Source organism: Physella acuta, unplaced genomic scaffold (assembly GCF_028476545.2).
Source record: "Physella acuta isolate Inbredline_101_S28 unplaced genomic scaffold, ASM2847654v3 ptg001281l, whole genome shotgun sequence".
Lineage (NCBI taxonomy): Eukaryota > Metazoa > Mollusca > Gastropoda > Physidae > Physella > Physella acuta.
Window position 1 is genome coordinate 187,344 of NW_026732796.1, and position 23,887 is coordinate 211,230.

Genomic DNA, 23,887 nt, shown 5'->3' on the forward strand with positions numbered 1-23,887 from the left:
TTACACATATTTTTTTCTGTATAAATTACATTTCGTTGGGGGGGGGGGGGCGATGGTAGACTTTCTTCCCATTGAAGCAGTTGTGTGGAAGAAACTCTGTCTACCCCTTCCAAATCATGACGCATACCATCTATCTTGACTTACCTAAATCATGACACAGACCAGCTATCTCTACACAAGTGATGTCTTGCTGGGTTATTCCTAGCTCTGGTTGGTTATCTCGTAGCGTGCGGGCAAACACGCCAGCCAAGTAATAAGTACTATTGCAATACACGCAGAAAAATAAAGCTTGTTTAAGTTAGTTTCCTATAGTGTAACATGTATTTAAATAAAACAATCAATAGTCATAGGGGTTCTGAATGCATAGAATGACCGCTACAAGGACCAAGAGTGAACAGATAGAACGGTCAACTACAGTCAGACAACTTAATGGTTAGACAATAAACCCAAGACAGTGGACGGAACGTTCCACAAATACATGACATAAAGGTCATTGAAACATAAACAGTGGAGGTCAACAAAGCCTAGACATAAATGTCAACAAACCTGGACAAAACGTAAACAAACGTGGACATAACTGTCAACGATCCCTAGACAGTGGAAGGCATACAAACTCAGAAATAACGACAAAACACCACCCTCCAAACAAACCCCAGACATAACGACCAACAAACCCCAGACATAACGACCAACAAACACCAGACAACGACCAACAAACCGCAGACAACGACCAACAAACCCCAGACATAACGACCAACAAACCCCAGACATAATGACCAACAAACCCCAGCACATAACGACCAACAAACCCTGACAATGACCAACAAACCCTGACAATGACCAACAAACCCTGATACAACGACCAACAAACCCCAGACAGTGCTCGAATCTGTTGTGGGCAGCACCAGGATACACGTAGTAGACCATGCCCAGCTGCTTGAGACGACGGAGTCTCTGGAAATATTTGCTGTCCACAATTCTCTGGCACACAGGGCTGAGGCTGATGTGGCCGTGTACAGGGTCGTTGATCACCTTGGGAGTCTTTATTTACATTGTATTTTATAGAGTGAGATTCGTTTGTTATATAGAATAAATTAAATATATATCGCTAACATTTTATTTTGTCATCTCCCCTACTATTATGAGAAAATAGTCCTTTTAAAAAATTAAAATTGCAATGATGAATCAAATTGCTAACTATGTTAGAAAATAGAGATCGTAGATTATTGTATGTAGAAAGTTGAATGAAGTTGCTGTACTACAATTGGGTTTAAATTTTTAAAAATTCTAATTTTATTTCTAATTAGACCTTAGAATAGTCATTAAAATTTTATTAAAAGATTACAACATTCAGTAATAAAAGTAGTGGAGATAACAAGCTATAACTCGACCATCTAGTCGACGTTGAACATTTTGCTGATGTGGATGTGTACTGAGATCTCCTTGAAGGTTAAATTTACATTGTTGTTTAGAGGGTTAAATTAGTTTGTTAAATAGACTAATCAAATATAAAAACATTTATAAAAATGAGGTTCTAAATGCACTAAAAGTTAGAAAATAAAACTAAATTGCTTTTTTAAAATAAAAACATTATTTGCCTAAGAGATCTCTTACATATTTTAGTTTTTTAGTAAAAATAAAAAAAAAAGCTTATTGTTACAAAGTTTTTGAATATTTTTAATTCAATTTTCCACGTTTTGGTAATTCGTTCTAAATGAACCTGACACCACATAGGCTAGAAATATAAATATTTTCGTTACAACCGGATCTGTTGCAGCTTGCAATCTCTAAAATACTCTGCTTAGTCCGTGGTTGCCGCTCAGACAAAAAACAAAAACACAACTCAGCCGTGAAAAAAGAATTCACCGTTGACCACTGTCTCACAAAGCGATTGCTAGTAATTAATCTTGTTATCTCCCCGTTTATTGTTGAGTATAGTAGTTTAAATATTCCAATATAACACTACGGGGGATGGCAACTCGGGTATAGACATGATTTTTAATCCATTTTTAATTACTCAAACTTTAATTTTTTTTCATATAAAACGTTTTAATGACAAGCTTTTATGTAATAATGCACTAAAAAGTAGAAAATAAATCAATTTCTTAAAAATCCTAATAAATAAAAGGCCAGGTGCGCTCTTCTCTCTCTCTCTCTCTCTCTCTCTCTCTCTCTCTCTCTCTCTCTCTCTCTCTGTCCGCAAAATATTTTCGCCGGACATCACGTCAGAATCGGCAGCGATATATGGATACCTTTATACGGACTTTTGTTGACAAATATATGTTAGATGTTTTAAATGTATAACCACAATTTTATTTAAAGAAGAAAAATAAAAAATAAAGGCGTATTCGAATGTAGAGAAACAGTATTATTTATGCAACCGGAAAAGTGTTTAAACTTGGGACAAGAACGCATTATCAATGACGTCGCTTATTGTTTACACTAAAAAAAGAGCACGAAACTGATGACGTCATCTTCCGAGTTTAGAATAAAAAGAAATGAACTATTTCATTCAAATATGATTTAGAGCTATGTACGCTATGAAATGTATACAATACGATTTTCTCGGCCTAAACTTTAAAAAATTATTTGATCTATTTGAATTCTAGATCTAGAGATTCTAGATCTAGATATTGATCTAGATCTAGATATTCTAGATCATCTAGATCTAGAGATTCTAGATCATATAGATCTAGAGATTCTAGATCTAGATCTAGATGATCTATAAAGCTAAGTTGTCGGGTGCCCGATAGGGCACTTCCTGGCGCCGCAGGCGCTTCAAATTTGGCAGGATCTTGCCTTGGGGCGACAGAACACGGGGGCCGGTTGGCCGAAAAGTCTACGATGAGGGGGTCAAAACTGACCTCGACTGACCGACCCCTTATATGGGCGAATTAATTAAGCATTCAAATTCTCAATGTTTTCCAAAGTCTAAGCGAAGCTGGGCAGCATGCCTAGTATATAATAATACGCAACTATTTATAAATGTAATATAAAGAAAAGCGTGGGTCACTATATCATCTATTGGATACTTTAACTAATATTTTGGAAGCGACCCACACTTTATTTATAGTTATATAAAATAGTAGTGTATAATTATATATTTTAAGAAATTTATTTATTTTCTACTTTTTAGTGCATTATTACATAAAAGCTTGTCATTAAAAAGTTTTTTATGAATTTTTCCCGTACTTTACAATGTTAAAATTTAGAATAGAGTTGAATCACTAAAAACTATTGCGCACCTAATAAACGTAATAACGCGAGTATGATAGTGCGGAATAGTTGGATAAGACTACCTACTAACTTGAACCAATTTTAACTAATTCATAAAAATACATTAGGCATCCAATTAAGTCAAATTTAATGTCAGATTGCATTGTCTTTAAGTCTAGACCCGCGTGCCAACTTTGAACTGAATCTATCAGTTACAAGTGCTCGAAATTTCGCTAGGGCGTTTTGATCTAGACAGAATGACGACAGGGAAAGCAAGTTAATAAATAAAAGCTTGTAATAAAAAAACGTTTCAATAACAAGCTTTTATGTACTAATGCACTAAAAAGTAGAAAGTAAATGAGTTTCTTTAAATATATAGTAAACTAATACATACACTACTATTTACATAACTATAAAGAAAATCGTGGGTCGCTTCCTAAATAGTAGTAAAAGTATCCAATAGATAATATAGTGACCCACGCTTTTCTTTATAGTTATATACATATTAGTGTATTATATTACTATATATTTAAAGAAACTCATTTATTTTCTACTTTATAGTGCATTAGTACATAAAAGCTTGTTATTAAAACGTTTTTATGGATTTTTTTCAGTACTTTAAATTTTTTAATGCAATAGAGTTGCATGACTAAAAACGATTGCGCACCTAACGAACGCGATGACGCTGTCTAATAGTGCGGAATAGTTTGACGAGACAGCCTACTTATTTGGACACAATTTTAATTAAGTCATAAAGAATTAATCAAGCAAACAAATTAAGTCAAATTTAATGTCCTGTTGCATTGTCTTCATGTCATGACTCACGTGCCAACGTTGAAACAAATCTGTCTGTTAGAAATGTTCGAAACGTTTTAATAACAAGCTTTTATGTAATAATGCACTAAAAAGAAGAAAATAAATTATAGACTACTATTTAAATAACTATAAAGAAATTCATACCATTAATTCAGACTGACGACTGACGAGGAAGTGAGTTAAATAAAAGCTTGTAAAAATAGAACAGAATCTCGTAGAAAAAATAGAATTGTGCACCAAGTGAACGTCAAAAAATGTGTATAATAGTACTTTATAAATTCACATGCGTTTTTGAGAAATCGGAAATAGCGTAAATTTCCAGATCCGGTCAACGGAATTTACTCAAAATTTGACAGAAGACAGAGAATAAAATCTTTTACTTACATTTGAAATTTCATTTATCTATCTGAAACAGTACGCAAGTTACAGGCACTATTATACAAAGATTGTTTGGCGTGCACTTGGTTCTTTTTTCTACGAGATTCTATTCTATTGTAAAAAGTTTAAGTATTTAATATCTATATCCCGAGTTGCCACCTCCCTTAGTGTTATATAAGAATATTCGAGAAAGTTTAGGGGAGATAACTCCCGCTTTATTTTTTAAGAAAAGCGTATTCTTTTAATAAAACACTGCGTTTGGATAGCATACATAAGTGAAGTTTGCAATCATACAGGGTTCTAACTGGTGACAAAAAACATTGTATAAACCAAAAGACTACCCTTACAGAGCTCTCACTGTACGTGTATTGCTTTGATTTATTATTTAGAAAACCACAACCTAAAATCCATCTCTGAAAGAAAAGAAAATAAGCTTACAATTAAAAAATTCATATAAAGTAATTCTACAAGTCCCGAACGTATTAGTATTGATGCAAAAATGTTATTGAGATTGATAATTAGTCTATATTATACGATATAACAATATTATTTTTTTAAAACCACTGTAACATTTTTTCGAATTTATATTTTTTATAAGCTTTACTTAGATTATTTTTTTACCATTATTTGACCGGCCATTGTTCTTGATTTTCAAGGTCGTAGATTTGCGTTAACAAATGAAGTATCTATCTGTAATGAAAAATTAAAACGAGCAGGCTGATTAGCTAAATGCTACTCGATTTGTAGCTTGTTAAATATAGGGACTAGGGCAACCCCCTTTCAACTACTCCACGACATAATCTACTGGAGCGTATACTCCCGTGTCAAGAAACCCTTGTCAATTACAAAATAGGTAGTTACAACTAATTTAGTTAAAATTTACAAATGTTAATAAAAGTAAACAGTGTAATGCATATTATGATATTTTATTATGTTAAGGTTAGTCATGAAAGAGAAAACTAATATCAAACCACATGCATTTAAATATGAATATTATACACTATTCCTTGCAAATAACCCATGCGATCTATGTGTTATGGCATTAGCCATATGAAAAATCCAATGACTGATGACACATTTTTCTTGTTGATCCAACCGGATGTCCTCCAAGTCGCTGATTGATAACCACTTTTTGGTAACCAGGCACTGTATGGTTGACCAATGACTCTCCCAGCGGTTATGAAGAGCAACACATTTTTGAAAAAGCTCCAATGGCAATGAGAAAATATCGGGTACTGGTGGCAGTTTGAGTGTTTTTAGAAAAAAAAAAAAATCTATCGTTAAAAAAGTAGCCAATGTCAGGTACATTTCGATTTCTAATGTGTCTTCCCCTCCTCTTCATTCCTGTGTACCTCTTGTAGAACATATTGACGCAACCAAATCATCCAATGGAAACGGGTTTTGATACCCCCCTCCTTTGCAGTCCCTTTGCATTTGCTTGTATTTCACTTACAAAAAAAAAACAAACGACCTATCCTCTTTAAAATTTGTAGGCGTTTTAGCTGCTTTAACATTTTCCCTAGCAGATGCTATACACAAATAACGTAAACAAGCTTCTTCTTACGCCAATTTAGCAGATAATATTATTTAAAAGTATTTTAAAATTACTGCAGACTTAAATTAATTTAATATCTAACTTCAAAATAATGCTAACAATTGATAAAATAACAATACATTGCTGTCGAATACAGATCTAGAAATGCATTACAGCACCCTTTGTTATAGAATATACAATAGTATAAACAACTTATACTTGAAATTTACTCAAATTTAGTGCAACAAGTACAAATTAAAAATAAAAGAAGAAAATATTTAAATATTTATTTAAATTTTTATTGCAACTGTGTGTTCACTGCATTAGTTTAGAATATATTTAAATGTGAATTATTTAGTTTAAAACACAAAAAAGTATTGTTTGCAAAAAAGTACAATAATGGATACAAAATAAAAACGTGATCACACTGATAACATTTGACATTTGTTTTTGTTAAAGTATACTTTAAAAATGAAATTTAAGATTTCTAGTGCTATTTCTATTTTAGTAAAACAAACAAACAAATCTTCCATCTAAATTGAGCTACACTTTATTTATTTTTAAAACTAAGTAAACTGGGACCGGAAAAATAGCACTTTAAACTTACTTACATTTCGATTGAAATCTGTGTTAGCTATACTTTATTAAATCTTCTTGATGCTTACATGAATGCCATTCGAAAATGTTAGTAGAATGGCGATCCTTGTTCGTTGGGTTGTGTTTTTATACGCCGCGTTACTAGAGGGCGTGGTCTGTAAGTTAACGATTTTACTGTTGTATTGATTTGATGATAATTTAGTAGAAAAAGTACTGAATTTATTCAAGAGTTAAAAAATAAACTGCATTTTTGTTACATATTTTTTTATTTTTATATGCATTAGAAATAGAAATAAATGCTTTTCTGTAAATGAATCATAATGCACTACTATTTGAATAACTATAAAGAATAAGGTGATTTGTTTATAAAAGTTCAGTGAGGGTATCCGATACATAATATAGCGAACTATGCTTTTATTTATTGTTTTTAAACTATTGTGCTTCATAATATACCTAGAGAAAAGCATTTTGTAGTTTCGTTTTAGTGCATAGGTCAATATAATGCTTGTTATTAAAATGTTATTAATTTTTAAAAAAATATATTAACTGCTAAAAAAACCAATTGCATAGTAAAAAATGGAATTGCGCACTATATGAGTGAGGGGTACTAGTATTTTAGAAGTAAATTTGTTAAACATCTACTTAATTAAAATTGCCATACAACGGGTCTAGAAAAATCGATTTGATGGATGGTGGTCGAAACTTCGATTTTTAAATCTCGACTCATGACGACAGACTAAAGTCAAAAGAAGACAGAAGTATCAAGTCCACGAAAAGCTTGTAAAAATTAAATAATTGTATTAACTTTTAAAAATTAAAATATCATCTATTAATTATAAAAGATGTTAATATTCTAAAAAACTACTTGAATCCTCCGATGCCTTTTACGAGCATTTATTTTAGTTAATAGCAAAGCCGTTGATCCTAAAAATGCATAGTTGACCAGTCAAAAACTACATTTTAAAGGAAATCAAAATATATTTACAGTATCGATAATTTCAGCAAACATGGGTTTCACAGGGATACCTATACTATCCTACATTATGGATCAAACAAATTCAGATATACAATCCTAAACGTCGCACTGGAAATGTCTCAATTAAAAAGATCTGTTTAAAACACACAGGAAAATGAAATACTGGCAAAAACATATTTTCAAGGTAAAGCGTAACGTAACTTGTCTCTATAAAAGAATCAAGATATAATACAATTTAAATAAATCTTTAAAGATATGGCTCACCTATAAACTCTAATCCGATCTAACAGGGATTTATATATTTTTTTAAAACGTTTAACAGTTACCTATATTTTCATCGAGTGAGTCTGTTGTCATTGATTCAAAATTTATTAAATGATCGATATGATATTTCTATAGTAATTTAAGTCAAAATGTTGTTTATGGTTCTCTTGTTAGCAAAAGAATGTAATTAAGATACTTTTTGCTAGGTTTCAGAGTTTGTACGGTAAATTCTATTGATTTTTTTCTTTTTGATTGCCGTACTTAAAGAACGATCGATCACTGAGGATTCAACTAAGAAAACCACATTAGCTAAATCTTTGTCCCCATGTTATGTAAATATGTTGGCCAAATGAATCATTTATAGAGGGTGTCCCATATTTTTGAAGTCGATTACCTAAGTGACTTACACAGCTTTTAGTTTTTCGGCTGTTTATATTTCCAAATACGTTTTTCTATACTATAACACCCTGATCTGTCGGTTATAGATTTACATATTTCCAAATACGTTTTCTATACTGTAACACCCTAATCTGTCTGTTATAGATTTATTTATTTCCAAATACACTTTCTACACTATAATACCTTAATCTGTCGGTTATATATTTATAATTGTATCAAATTATCCATTAATACTCCTAGAGAAGCTGGAGAGGGAGGGAGGAAGACGTCTATATTACAAAAAAGTATCACTATTTTCCCTAAGCATGTTTTACTGTTAACGTTATACTATAAAACTGATCGACCGAAATTTGAAGTAAGTTGTGAACAAAATGTTAAGCATTACACCACAACCCACTGTTAACAATCTGCAATTCGAAACATTTAAAATACTTATCAGCTTGAGGTTAGCTAGAAAAGCATTTAGATACAATACATATTGACATATGATTGAATGACTACATCTACGTAAGCCATTCTCAAATCAAAAACAAAAACATATAATCGACATTTTAAACTTTTTAAAATTTGTCTAATAATAAAACATTAAAATATCACAAAGGCGATAAAATAAATAATGTTGTATTTTGTTGCAAAATTAACCTTGGCATAAATACATATTTCATTGGTAAGATCGACCAAAGCAGCTGCTGTTGATGTGTTTTTTAACCTTAAAGGAATTGATTTTATATCGTTTGACGTAGTCGGCATTGATTTTAGGCTACATTAGTTTATTGATCTTGCTAGAGCATAAAAGCAATGCTTTCACACTTATTTCCGTATAAATCGATGACTTCGATAAAACACAGGATCAGAGCAAAACAATGCTCACACAATAAAGCCGCTATGCAATCAATATTGTCTCTAATTTATTAAAGACCGAGCCGTTCTAATCAATATTGATCGATTGTAATTTCTTACTGTAAGGGAAGAGTATTTTTTTCACCATTTTACAAACGAAATTAGTCACACTTCATGTTATAAAGTTTATTTTTATATGGATACTTTACATGTATTTTAAAAACTTTTGGTGAAGTTGAATCAATGTTATATGTTCATAACATGTAAATTAAACGAATTTTTTGTTTTCATTCATACAATTAAATCTGCCCCAATCTGGGTATCAATGATAGCTGCCTGATACAAAGCGATGTAATCATAATGGGGGGGGGGGGGGGTGACTATGACTACACTCCCATCTTCAGTTTTAACCTTTTGCTGATCTCACTTTGTTGTGTTTTTATCTTTGTAAAAGTACAATATTGACAGTAACAGTTTAATTTAGCCTTTGATGTACACTACTGAGTCCCTGATAGTATCTTAATTATTTACATTTTTTAACACCAACACACTGTAGGTAATAATTATTTAGGTTGCGGCTCTTCTCATTTTTGCAGCAAGATTGTATGTAAGCTACCCCTGCCAACACACTAAGTCAGAAACCACCGAGAAGCGAGATCCGCCTACGTCAGCAGTGCTTGCTAATTTTTTATTTTATTTTTTAATAAACCGGGAGCGATCTCCCCTAAACTTTACTCGAATATTCTTTTATAAAAAAACAGGGGATGGGAACTCGGGATATAGACATGAATTTTAATCCATTTTAAATACTTAAACTTTTTAAAATATAATAAAATCTCGAAGAAAAAAGAATTGCACACCTGTGAACGCCAAATAAAACGTGCATAATAGTGCGGAATATTATTAGTACTTTATAAATTTACATTCGTTTTTTGAAAAATCGGAAATAGCGTAAATTAGTACTTTCAATCAACGGAAATTACTCAAAATTTAACAGAAGGTAGAGAATTAGATTTTTTACTTACATGTGAAATTTCATTTATCTATCTGAAATAGTACTCAAGTTATAGGCTTTTGAAAAATTCAAAGTAGAAAAAGTACCACTTCCGGTTATCGGAAATCGCTCAAAAGTTGATCAGGATCTACGATTTTGATAAAATATTTATATATGAAATTTCATCAACCTAGCTGTAACTCTACTCAAGTTATCGTGTTTACACACAGACACACACACACAGACAACGGACAGAATTGCAAAGTCCAGGTTTTACGACTCAATAACGCATAAAACGCCAAAATGTTTATATATTTGTATTTATAATTTTTGCCTGATTAAAATAAGTCCTCTATACTCCGGATGTGACGAAGGACTGAGGAGTAAAACGGTGAAAACTGTCAAAATTTCATGTTGTTTTTGTGCTCGATTACAAAACTTTCTCTATACTTCGTATATACGAGAAAGTAAAAAAGGGAAACGATGATTTCTTATATTCTCAAGATAAATCTATCTTTGGTACAAAAGAAACTACAAGCTAATAAGTAATAACGGTTTAATGCCTAACGTATTTTTGTAATGGTTCTACAAAGTCATTTCTGTTCTTTGAAGAGAGAGAATAAGAAATGATAGAGAGAAAGAGAGCAAATGCAACGGGACGACTTGGTCCGGTGTAGAACGCAAAACTACTAACTTAAAGTCTTGAGCTCGGATCCTGGGCTTAAACCATAGTCGTAGCGAGGGGGGGGGGGGGGCGGAGGAGACGGGGGCGGACATATGTCCCCGGGCGCCGACCTTGGGGGTGGGCGCCAAAATGGGTTGGAAAAACAAAGTTTGAGAGGTGGGTGCAAATCAAAAGTATGAAGGGGGGTGCAAATCAAAAGTTCGAGGCGGGGGGGGGGGGGGGGAGGGGGGGGGAGGTGCAAATCGAAAGTTTGTCCCCGGGCGCAGGGAAGGGTCGCTACGCCTCTGGCTTAACCCCGAGAAATTTGATTGGTACCTGTCTCATATTTTTAAAATTAAAGGCGGCTAAGCATAGAACTGATCACACTGTATACCATTTTGCTGAGGTCACGGAAATAGGTGAACTCTACCACATCTGCTTTACGATCACCAGCACGTTGGGGCAACTAAGAAAGGCTAGTATCTCACGTAAAAAAATGTAATAAAAAAAAAACTAGACCTAGATACCCTGTTCATAAAAAATATGACTATCCAAAACTTCACTTCGAATAACAAAAATAAAAAGCATCTTTCCAAACCTCTCTTAGTTGTGTAGCTGATGAGCAATAACGGTCAAGCATTTTTTTATTGATTGCTAGGGTTAGCTTGTAATGCTTCTTGTCACTTGTCAGAATGTATATTCTATGCCTAACACTCGTTAGCCTATTTAATTTTAATTTTATTTTTTTGGTCGTCTGATGAAAAACATGTTATTTGTTGTCTTTTTTTAAAGTTTTAATCCATGGTAAACTTATTCGTCTGAATTCAGCTGCTGTTTGTGTTTTTTAAACTTTAAAATCAACAAATTTTTATTGTCATAAGCGACCGCTGGTCCAAACTATTTTTTAGAGCAGCATTGGCTTTATGTAAACAATGTCTGGTTCGGTGGTGATGATAGCTGGTATTTATAAAAGTGTGTGCACGTCTTTAATATCTTGAAAAAAAAAGAAAAGTAGCTTTTTCAAACACTAAAAGGTTTTAGTGAAAGTGAAAATTATTATGTTACGTACGAAAAAATGAGGCCCTCTGGCTGCTGCCGTCTCAGCCCCGACCCCTCTTAATAAAACAATGGCTCCACTTCACCGACTCGGACTAATTTGATGGAACTCGTCATTTCTTTGCCACATACAACATTCAAATGTGTTAGACATGTTGTAAGTGGGGGTCCTTATTAACCAACAGTCTTGTAATTACATTGGCGATTTTACTAATTAATTCTTTAGTAATGACGTCGACCCAGAGTTTCTTCCGGGCATCTCTTCCGCCCCCCCCCTCGATAGTAGCCCGATTGACTAAAATTAAAATTAATCTTATTTCCTAATTTAGGAATTTAACCTATTTTATTGTAAAGTATAACCATTCTGAGACAATAAACTAGACCAAAATATGTCCAAATCATTTGGGCTTGAGATAATCGTGTTTTTTAAATGTTTGAATCGCATTTCGTATTTGCCGACAATTGTGAAAGGCCGGTCAAGAGTAGCCTATATACTGATTTGTGTAATGGTTTCTTGCTTTCAGTTTATTTGTATGATTTTTTTTTGTTTTTATATTATTTAATTTGAAAATATTCCTTTTCATAGTTATGCCGCTCTTTCGTATAGCCTACTTTATTTAAAAATAATTAAGAGAAGCAATTGCTCTTATTAGAGTAATTTAAGAAGGGCAATAAGTCGTGGAAGTAGAGTGCATGTTTGCCTATCTTCACACTATAGCTCAAGTAGAGTTTTAAAATATTCTGCTACGCAACAGTGTGTGTTCGTTACTGTGGAACAATCACTGCTATAGCAGACCAGTTGCAATTTACAAAACCAATCAGAGGCGTAGCGACCGGGGGGCAGGGGGGTACATATGTCCCCGGGCGCCGACCCTAGGGGCGCCAAAATAAGCTCATTTTAGCTGCTATTTTGAATTATAAATATAAAAAATATAGGGGGGGCGCCAAATCGAAAGTTTGTCCCCGGGCGCCGGGAGGGGTCGCTACGCCTCTGAAACCAATATCAAGGTGCTCCGCTAAAATAATGTTTATGCAAAAAATGCATTTTTTGGGTCAGATTTTGGGTCCTCTAAACGTCCTCCCACCCCCCCCCCCTCCCCCGCGTTGGGTCTGGCGGTATGGTAATTGGCGTGTCGCAATCATAATTGAAAGGTGAGTTTTACAATAGCATATGGACAATTACTCTACAGATTTCAAGTTATTGACTGGACAAGAAAGGCAAATATTAAAGTAAATGCTGATTGAAGAATTGCCTAGCGTTTGCCCTATCTTTGTTGTTTTTAACGATAAAGTGCGTCTGAAGGTTTTTGTTATTTTTCTTATTTTTATAAAAACAACTTCAATTGCATTTTGTATAAATTCGTGTATTGTTGTTGACGTGTACATTACTGTATGTCAGCTGTTGTTGGCCATGACGTGTATCTTATTGTATGTCAGCTTTTCGTTGTGGTTCCTCAATTAGTCGACGAGACATACCATAATATAACATACAAAAACCGGTATTTTTCATGTCAAGTATAGTGGTTGTCAGCTTCAAGTTGGTGACTTCATAAAGGAGAAAGTTCCTTGAACTGTTAGAAGTTAGAGCTTGTTGAATAGTTTTAATGGCACAAATCATCGAAAAAAAACTTCCGTCTGTTTGCGTCACCACCCTTATTGCTCAGGTGGGTCTCTGGCATATGAGCGTTGATACGATATTTCAGCTCTTTCGCCTGCTAGTCGTTCACGGAAAACAGACCTTTTTGTCGTATGGAGATATTTCGGCGCGATTGCTTCGTGAATTCATTCCCTAACACACGACATAACATCTAATAATGAATTTTCATTAGTATAGCGTGTCTATGTTTTTTGTAGCAGGTAGCTGTTTTATAAGGAAGTCTTGCTGACCCAACCCTCATTTTATGTCTGGCCATGGGACTTGTCAGAGATACCCACTGTGTTTATCTAGGAGGGAAGGTTGGTGTATTGATGCGAATAAATGATGCGAATAATCGATGCGAATAATTGATGCGAATAATTGATGCGAATAATTGATGCGAATAATGTACATGTAAAACTTCATTGAATATAGAACAATTGAGATACATTAAACGTATCCACAGTTTGGCTTAACTTATACCAATATGTATAACAATCCGCGCGATAATCGTACACACACATACGCACAGACATAAGTATGTAAACGCACGCACGTACACACTCGCACACATATTAGCTCGGGGCAAAATGAAAGACTTTGGGTGGTCATGAATAGTGCTTAATATTTACATCAAAATTTATATTGAGATTAAAACAATTATATTGAGATAAACAAAAAGTATATTGAGATAAAAAAAGTATACTGAGATAAACAAATTATATTGAGGATAAAAATTATATTGAGAATAAATAAATAACTTACATTAATTAAGAATGGACTATGATATAATAATCTATGCGGCTTTTTTCTCAATGACACTAAATAAAATCTTCGGCGGTTTATGTACTTAGACTGTGTAAACACGAGATCGATAAAATCAATAAATGATATCTAAATCAGAATTAGAACTGTTTGATAAACTTTGACGTAACTTTTTATCAGATAATCTTGACTGGAATGTTATACAGCAGTATGGGCTAAGTTTGTAACTTTCTAAACTTTTCTAGATAAGATCTTTTAGATAACACCAAAAGAAACCTAATACAGATCACTGGGCTCAGTAGACGGTTTTAAATACAACTGGTCCCGTATCCCTGAGTTCACTTTGTACGGTTCCTCTACCCAGCGCATAGCTAGCTATTGGTTAGAAATCTGACTAAAGAGGTAGAAAACAGAATTTAAACATAAAAAAAGTTCCAATGTGTCTTCTTTTACTTTTATTTTTCATCTGTTGTGATATTGTAGAGGTATTAGTACGTTGTTTTGTTAGTGCAATAATTTATTTAGAAAACTTAAAAAATATAATACATTAATAATAAAACTTAAGGGGGTAGGCTCCGGAAAAAAAAACAACTTTTTAATTACTAAGCCTTTAAAAAAATTAATTTGTGTATGTATAAGTTAGGGTACTTAAGGGAAAATATTTGCATGTACCAGGGACTCTTCTGAAAATATGATTGCCATGGCAACGGCGGCCATCTTGGAAAAAAACTACCTTTTGTGGAGTTCTAAAATTTTATAAAGTAACATATAAACCGCCCATATAATAATTGATCCTTCTTGTACTAACACTAATAGAGCCAGCTGGCTAGTTTTTTGTAACAGAAAAATCGTGCGAAATATTTTTTTCAAATTTTGAAATTTATTTTATGGTGAAAAACCATTAAATTTAGCATTAATTTCAATGAAATTTCACCATACCAAATTTTGAAAATTCAAAAACAGTATTTCTAAAGTGTTTTCTGTTATAAAAACGAGCTAGCTGACTATATTAATGTTAGTAGAAGAGGTATCAATGATTATATATCGGATATATATGTTAGTTTATGAAATTTTAGAACTCCACGAAATGTTTTTTTTCAAGCTGGCTGCCGTTGCCATGACAACAATATTTTAAAAAAGAGTCCCTGATGCTTGCAAATATTTTCCTTTAAGTTCTCTAAATCAGATATTCACAAATAAATCAATAAAACATTTCAATTAAGATTTTTTTTCTTCTTTTCTGGAGCCTACCCCCTTAAAGATGAAAAAGGTTACATTAGTCACATCAAATTTGTCTTTTTCACCCAGTGGCGGTATGTTTGGTTGAACATGGGGGAGGTGGGGACGGGACACAAGTCTTCTAAAATTTGTTAGCTCTTTTAATTCATTGCCTACTACAAAGAGCTTTGCTTTTTAGAATAAGCTTATGTGTAATTGCTATCCCGGTATATACATCCACAACCATTTAATGTCTACATGATTTAGAGAAGCCAGGCATTGTAAAAATATCATCATCTCATGTGGCAGATGAAATAGAGTTCATCTGTTTCAATGACCGCGGCATATAAGGGGATAATGTGGTCAGCACTATGTCCTTGTTTCCCTAACGTTGGTTGGGTGGACTCTAGTACGCTCTACTGATTTGAAACCGGATTTGAATTCGAGGCTTGCGTGTTAGCAGTCTAGCTCTCTACCGCTAGGCCACGCCGTTCCTCATGTTAAAATAGCGACAATTAGCCTCCATCATGATTTGATTGTATGTTAATCCTGTAAAACCCACTCGTATGTTAATCCTGTAAAACCCACTCGTATGTTAATCCTGTAAAACCCACTCGTATGTTAATCCTGTAAAACACACTCGTATGTTAATCCTGTAAAACCCACTATTTGAGTGCTAAAATCTAATCCCTCCTGTTTCTGTTGTAGCAAAAAACCAGGTGTTCCTTTCCATTTGGATCTGTTTCATCAACCCACAAACCAGGAGCACATCTATCTATTTTGTCTTTTGTCAGCTTGATAATCAAACGCACATCTTGTTGTCAAAGCACGCGAGTGACCTAACAATACAATTTGACCTCACCGCCCCATCAACTCGCAACACAGCAGCCTTAGTGAGGCAGTCTTGTGAAGAGATTATCAACTCTCAACACAGCAGCGTTAGTGAGGCAGTCTTGTGAAGAGATTATCAGAGTTTAACACTCTGGAAGAAGAGAATACTAGTGGTACACGACTGAGCCTACCCCCCCCCCCCTCAAGCCCTGTGTTGTGTTTCGTTATATCAAGCCTGAGCTACTTGGTGGGGAGAGAGGCAAACAGTCCACCTGTTGAAATCTAACTTCACCAATGTGATAGTCCTTGATATATGGTTACGTTCGCTATGTTCATTGGTAAATCATCTCACTCAGTCGTATTCGGTACCTCAGCTAGAGTGTAGTTTAGAAGTAAATATGCACATCTCCTAAAAAATTCCAGTGTTAAATAACTTCTACAGAGGTCATGGTAAGAATTCAATACCAAATGATATTTCACAACGCACAGGCTACAGTGAACAAAGACAAGACCTATTGAAGCATGAATAGCCATGTTAACATTTCCTTCTGTATTCTGGTTGTCCCCCATTAGGCGGGCTTTGGTTCCAGCCCAATGGACACGAAGGTATGTCAATGGCTGTTGCGTAAACCCTCGGTGTGTTGCAATGTCTTGTTTGGGGGTGGGTGGGGGAGCCGTTCACTCGTGGAATGTCAGGTGGTCACGTGATGGGTTTGTGCCATTCAACAACGTCATTCTTCTAAGAAATACCAGCGCTTTCCAAGTAGAACAACATGGGCCATTACAAGAAAACTAAATACCACCGCAGAAATAAACTCAGCCAAACCAATCAGGTGTAGCTACAACAAAAAAATCTAAACTAATAATGTAATGCTACTACAAGCATATTCTCGTTTGTAACTATATCGCAGGCTATAATCCAAAGGATGATTCAAATAACAGTTATGTCATCAACACGGTTTTAACAGTAGTGACGTCATCGTCATCACCACGGTTTTAACAGACAAATTTAACAAGATTTAGAAATTAATGACGTCATCAGTAAAGTTTTAACAGAACTGACGTCATCGACAAGCTAACTGTCTAGAAACGTGTACACCTTGACATATAAACCTGTTTTCAATGTCACACAGCGAGCTTTGAATGAGATCGTTTGGCAATTGTCTGACCAAATGATTACAATCACAAGTGATTAGATTCGTGTCGTCATGTTTGTGTTGTCGTGTCTACTAATGCATCAGTGATGTTTTAAATTCGTTTTTATAATCATACACGTAATATTCTATCCGGAAAAGGGTGTTAATATGAACCTTAACGTACCAATACCTGATTGTGTCACGGAAGTAGGGGCTGATGATGGCGTACAGGAAGAAGTTGAAGGAGAAATTGATGGTCTGCATGAGGTTGAGCACAGCCTCCACGGCGGGCAGGTTTTTGCTGTTGCTCATCTGCATGAGGAACAGCACCGTCTCGCTCGGTGCGACCAGCACGAGAAACATGAGCACGATGGCGAGCAGCGTGAGCGTCAGGATATAGGAGCTCATGGACATCGTCTCCTCACAATCAAAGGCTAGCCTCTTCTTGTGGGAGCTCATGATCTGCCTGTACATGCGGACGTTGAAGAAGACGAGGAATATCAAGGGGAGGAAGTTACCCACAAAGGCCCAGGTGATCCTGTAGGCGGTGTCCACAGCTGTGCTGCCGCACAGGGGGACAGTGTTGAGAGAGTAGCGAATGGAGGAGATGACCCGCGGGGAGGGCGTGGAATGTAACGGTCCCGTCGTCGTCAATATGGCGGAAATGTTTCCGGTGTAGTTAAAACTGGCGCCTGTGGAATCTATGCTGGAGCTGAATGCACATATGACGACTGGCTGAAAGCGAAACATGACAGGAATATTAAAGACGATTGAGAATATAAACGTGCTGACGATAATGCGTTTGATGAGGCCTTTCTTCAGGTAGAGTGTCTGCTGCAGTGGATAACAGATGGGGATGAAACGTTCTAGCGACATGGTCACAGTCAGCAAGGTGCTCTCCATGATGAAGATGTTGATCAACCCGTGGGCGTAACGGCCGTACTGGAACACGAACCCACGGTCCGGAAAGATCCGGTCAGCCGGCACGATCATGGTCAGGAATGCTAAAACGCAGAACATGAGGTCTGAGATAGCCATCGCGATGAGACACACGTTTGCCGCCTCCTGGAGCTTCCCGAGTGCTTTTTGGAATCTTTGCCTGTGAAAATTGGAAACGTCAATTATCTTGTTTAAAAAATTTCAAGTTTCCAAATTCATGCGTCTCTAATATCTATGCAACAATATCTAATTTTTAAAATTATGAATAAGTTAAATTGGTAACGAAAATAAAAATAAAATTTGCTAAATTAAAATAAAACAAAGCGGGAGTGAACTCCCCTAAACTTTCTTTAGTATTCCTATATAGCACCACGAGGGATGGCAACTCGGGATATAGACATCACTTTTTATCAATTTTTAAATAGGCCTACTTAATGAATTACTCACATAATAAACAGGTTTGTGTAATAATGCGGAATATTAGAACTTATAAATTCATATGCTTTTTTGAGAAATCGGAAATAGTGTAAAGTACTACTTACTGTCACCGGAAAATACTCAAAATTTGAAAGAAGGCAGAGGAGTAAATTTTTATCTTATATATAAAATTTTGTCTTTCGCAATCAGTACTCAAGTTATAGGCTTTTGAAAAACCGAAAGAAGAATAAGTTCCACTTCCGGTTACCGGAAATTACTGAAAAGTTGACAAAGAACTACACATTTTATATAATGTAACGTTACTTAAGTTATCGTGTTCACAGACATACACAAACAGACACACAGACATACGGACAAAATAGTAGAACTAAGTTTTCCCGACTCAGGGACGTATAAAATGTCGCTGTTTGCTCGATAACAATATTTCCTCTATAGCCTACATCGTATACGAGAAAGTAAAAATGTACTAGCTGACGGTAGTGAACTGTTGGTCACGGATGGCTGGTTTTCCGAGAGCGAGCATGCAATAAAAAGAGGCAGATATTTATCTTTTACAGATCTCAAATTACTCATCAGGATTTAAAACAAACATTTTTAGTCGCATGTCTTAAGTTCTATAAGAAAAAAACAGAATGCAAACATTTAAAGTATTCTTATTCATTGTTTAAAAAAAAAGTAAACTTTATATTTTAGTTATTAAAATGCATAATTAAAACAAAGTAGAAAACAAAAGACATAAAAAATTAGTAATAATGAACTTCTTATAAAATCACAGATACTAAGATAATACAAAAAATATAGATCTAATTGCTTTCTTTAATAAAAGCTTCCGTCGTTAAAATTTGTAAGATTTCAAAGGCAATCACTGCTTTTATTACGTTTGTTTTATTTTCTTTTTTCTGTACATTTAAAATGTTATTGTTATGTTATTATTAGTTTTATACGTCTTTATTAAGCCTTCAACTCTCATTTCGGAGATTCTACTGCTTATCTCAAGGTTTAAGAAGACAAGACAATGAGTTATGTGTCATGATATGAGTTTACAGATATGTAAGCATAGACATGTACATGACTGACATGTACACCACAGACATGAACACCATACACCTGTACAGGTCACCTGGTTAAGATTATCAGGTACAGGACTGACATGTACACCACAGACATGAACACCATACACCTGTACAGGTCACCTGGTTAAGATTATCAGGTACAGGACTGACATGTACACCACAGACATGAACACCATACACCTGTACAGGTCACCTGGTTAAGATTATCAGGTACAGGACTGACATGTACACCACAGACATGAACACCATACACCTGTACAGGTCACCTGGTTAAGATTATCAGGTTGACGACGTTGCCCAGGATGCCAAGCACACACACAAAGGGAATAAAGTAGAGGCTGATGATCGACTCCACGCTGGCCACATTCTCTTCACCGATCTCACTGACTTCAAGACATTCTCCCGACGTTTCATTGGCCGACATTCTAACTAATCAGCGGAGGTCACGTGACAAGCCGAAACACCACGTCACCGGTATGATTCATGCGACTAGTGAAATCTTTCACAGGCTAACAGTCATGAGCTCATCGAACATTCTGGAGGCAGGCACCTGCAAAATAGTAGGTGGGTTTTGTAACGTTCATGGTTGTGCCACAAAAGCTATGTTACACGGTGTTGTAGTTGTAAGGATCATCCACAATCGTAGAAAACTCCCAGTGCAACAATATTTCATTTTAAAACTATATACATGTGAAACTGGTAATGCAAATGTAAATAAAATATTGCTAATTTCAAATAAAAATAAAGCGAGAGTGATCTCCCCTGAATTTTCTCGAATATTCTTATATAACATTAAGGCGGTGGCCCCTCGGGATAGAGGCAATTTATTTATTCAATTTATTCAATTTATTCAATTTATTCAATTTATTCAATTTATTCAATTTATTCAATTTATTCAATTTATTCAATTTATTCTATTTATTCTATTTATTCTATTTATTCTATTTATTCTTTTTTTTCTATTTATTCTATTTATTCTATTTATTCTATTTATTCTATTTATTCTATTTATTCTATTTATTCTATTTATTCTATTTATTCTATTTATTCTATTTATTCTATTTATTCTATTTATTCTATTTATTCTATTTATTCTATTTATTCTATTTAATTTATTCAATTTATTTTATTAAATTTATTAAATTTATTCACTTTATTCAATTTATTCAATTTATTCAATTTATTCAATTTATTCAATTTATTCAAATTATTCAATTTATTCAGTTAACTCAATTTATTCAATTTATTCAATTTATTCAAATTATTCAGTTTATTCAGTTTACTCAGTTTATTCATTATATTCAATTTATTCAATTTATTTAATTTATTCAATTCCGGTAACAACAGTAGGCACGGAGGCTTTTTCACATTGGCCGTTCAAAAAACAAAACATAAAACAACGTAATAAAAGCATTTTATTAAAAAGCATTAGAGTATAAAACACATCGCAGTAACATAGCATTAAAAAATTTGGAATAAAAAAATAAAATTACATTGGTATTATCCACAATGAGATAAAATGAAGATATAATAAATGAATGAGAAGTGTAACCATGAGTCAGTTAAGGAGGTCATTAAATAATGGTTGTTTTAGTTTAGTTTTAAATTTATTTTCTGATATAGATAGTTTTATTTTATAAGTAAGATTGTTTCACCACATAAACCAGAGTAGGTGAAGAAATATGGGAGAAAGATTGGAGAAACATGCGAGAAAGATTGGAGAAACATGGGAGACAGATTGGAGAAACATGGGAGAAAGATCGGAGAAAAATGGGAGAAAGATTGGAGAAACAGTGGTAAAAGATTGGAGAAACATGGAAGAAAGATTGGAGAAACATGGGAGAAAGATTGAAGAAACATGGGAGACAGATTGGAGAAACATGAGAGAAAGATTGGAGAAACATGCGAGAAAGATTGGAGAAACATGGGAGAAACGTGGGAGAAACATGGGAGAAAGATTGGAGACACATGGGAGAAAAATTGGAGAAACATAAGAGATAGATTGGAGAAACATGGGAGAAAGATTGGAGAAACATGGGAGAAACGTGGGAGAAACATGGGAGAAAGATTGAAGAGACAGGGGTGAAAGATTGAAGAAACATGGGAGAAAGATTGGAGAAACATGGGAGAAAGATTGGAGAAACATGGGAGAAACGTGGGAGAAATATGGGAGAAAGATTGGAGAAACACGGGAGAAAGATTGGAGAAACTGTGGTAAAAGATTGGAGAAACAGTGTAAAAGATTGGAGAAACAGTGGTAAAAGATTGGAGAAACATGCAGGAAAGATTGGAGAAACATGGGAGAAAGATAGGAGAAACATGGGAGAAAGATTGGAGAAACACGGGAGAAAGATTGGAGAAACTGTGGTAAAAGATTGGAGAAACAGTGTAAAAGATTGGAGAAACAGTGGTAAAAGATTGGAGAAACATGGGAGAAAGATTGGAGAAACATGAGAGAAAGCTTTGGAGAAACATGGGAGAAAGATAGGAGAAACATGGGAGAAAGATTGGAGAAACATGGGAGAAAGATTGGAGAAACATGGAAGAAATATTGGAGAAACAAGGGAGAAAGATTGGAGAAACATGGGAGAAAGATTTGATGGACATGAGAGAAACATGGGAAAGAGATGGGAGAGAGATGGGAGGAAAAGGCTTGGATACCACAACTAATGACAGCTGTGTAGCGCAGTTTTTAAACATTAAAGAAAGCTTTGAAAAAAACCCGTGCAAGCTTATCTTTTAAAAAGAACGAGCCGACTCGCAGCGTATCATACGCCGCTAATTAGTTGTTTTAATTTCTACTTTTCAGTAATTCATAATTTGTGAATTCGACAGTACCAATGCTGCCACTGAAAATATTTGCTTTAAAACACTAACCCCCCCCCCCCCCTTTTTCCCCTAACCCCGACCCTACACCCCCCCCCCCCGTGAAAGCAGCCTCCTCTTAGTTATTTCTTAGTTACCTCCTGTAAGTTTAAAATCGAACTAAATTATCTGCCCCTAATAGAAACCCGGCTCTACGATTTGTAAACATTTAGCTTTGTAAACATTTAGCGTGACCACAGCTCACCAGACAATGTGGGGGTGGGGTGGGGGTGGTAGTGATAGTGATAGTGATAGTGATAGAGAGAAAGAGAGGGGACTGCAAGGAGGCGCTTGCAGCTTGTTTTCTAACGGCTCCCAGAAGAGAATTATATATATATAGATAATATATTATTTTAATGTTTATCAACAGTGACATTTTAATTGTAAATTAACCTTGAGTTATCAAATTTTTGTTTGTAAACAACATTAGTTTAGGATTAAACAAACGGGACTGAAACATTTTGGAAATGTTACACAAATACTAACACTTATTTCTTTATCTAGGCTGTTGTTTCTTAGAATCCTAGCGTATGCTTTGATAAAGCGTCTAAATAGGAAAACTGATGGTCTCAGAACTTTGTTTGCTAGAAATTTCATTTATTATAAGGACCCATCAACCTAAGGAAGAGTTGATGTATCACACAGCAGTTAATGGCATTAAAAAAATGTTTCAAATTTTACTTACAATTTTTCAAGCAACATTTACATTTGTTCTCCCATGGATAAGTTCGCATAAAAAATAGTCCGGCTTGTTCATGTAGACCTACTGAGGTTAAACAAAGACGTCGAATCCTGTTTAACCAGGATCTAGACATATCTTTAAATAGATTCCTGTAATAAGAAAAAGAATTGTCGTGGGTAATCCCCCACCTCTAACCCAGTTGCGCAATATCGGTTAAAGAAGTCTTGGATACTTTAAATCCAATATAGTAATCTCATTTTAAGCAGTTGTATATTAAATGTTCGTTACTAGTCGATTTTTTAAAAACCAATACGTCTTTGTTTACCTTTTAAATAAAACAAATGGGCATATTCCTTAAAATGTAAGATTGTTTTGTATCTCCCAAACGTAATGACTATTCAAGTACTACTTTCATGTTTACCTAGTAATATACAAATAAAGACAGTGTTTAAGATAGATCGTGTTAATTAATATAAAAAATTACAGAAAAAAATACATAATTATTTAGTTTGAATTAGAAAATGCTTATTTCGGTAAACGTTTGACGAAATAAACAACGTAAATGTTTCG

General features: G+C 34.6%; 2 protein-coding genes across 2 annotated transcripts in view; both read right to left on the reverse strand.

Annotated features, from left to right (window-relative positions):
• The window catches only part of LOC131957964 (deoxynucleoside triphosphate triphosphohydrolase SAMHD1), a 28,209-nt gene extending 13,723 nt beyond the window's left edge, over nt 1–14,486 (reverse strand). Inside the window, exons 1-5 of the mRNA XM_059322838.1 lie at nt 14,136–14,486; nt 5,032–5,100; nt 4,758–4,823; nt 872–1,041; nt 145–260 (exon numbers count right to left, since the gene is read on the reverse strand). Of these exons, the coding sequence (XP_059178821.1) occupies nt 145–260; nt 872–1,041; nt 4,758–4,823; nt 5,032–5,049 (370 nt within the window). The 5' untranslated portion in view covers nt 5,050–5,100; nt 14,136–14,486. The remainder of the gene's footprint in view (nt 1–144; nt 261–871; nt 1,042–4,757; nt 4,824–5,031; nt 5,101–14,135) is intronic.
• A 747-nt stretch (nt 14,487–15,233) lies between these two features.
• LOC131957959 (FMRFamide receptor) lies at nt 15,234–23,412 on the reverse strand. The gene is made up of 3 exons (XM_059322829.1): nt 23,321–23,412; nt 20,037–20,320; nt 15,234–18,419 (listed from the first exon to the last, which is right to left on the reverse strand). Exons 2-3 carry the CDS (start codon nt 20,192–20,194, stop codon nt 17,414–17,416), a joined length of 1,164 nt encoding a protein of 387 aa, XP_059178812.1. The 5' UTR covers nt 20,195–20,320; nt 23,321–23,412; the 3' UTR covers nt 15,234–17,413.
• Nucleotides 23,413–23,887: the final 475 nt, after the last annotated feature.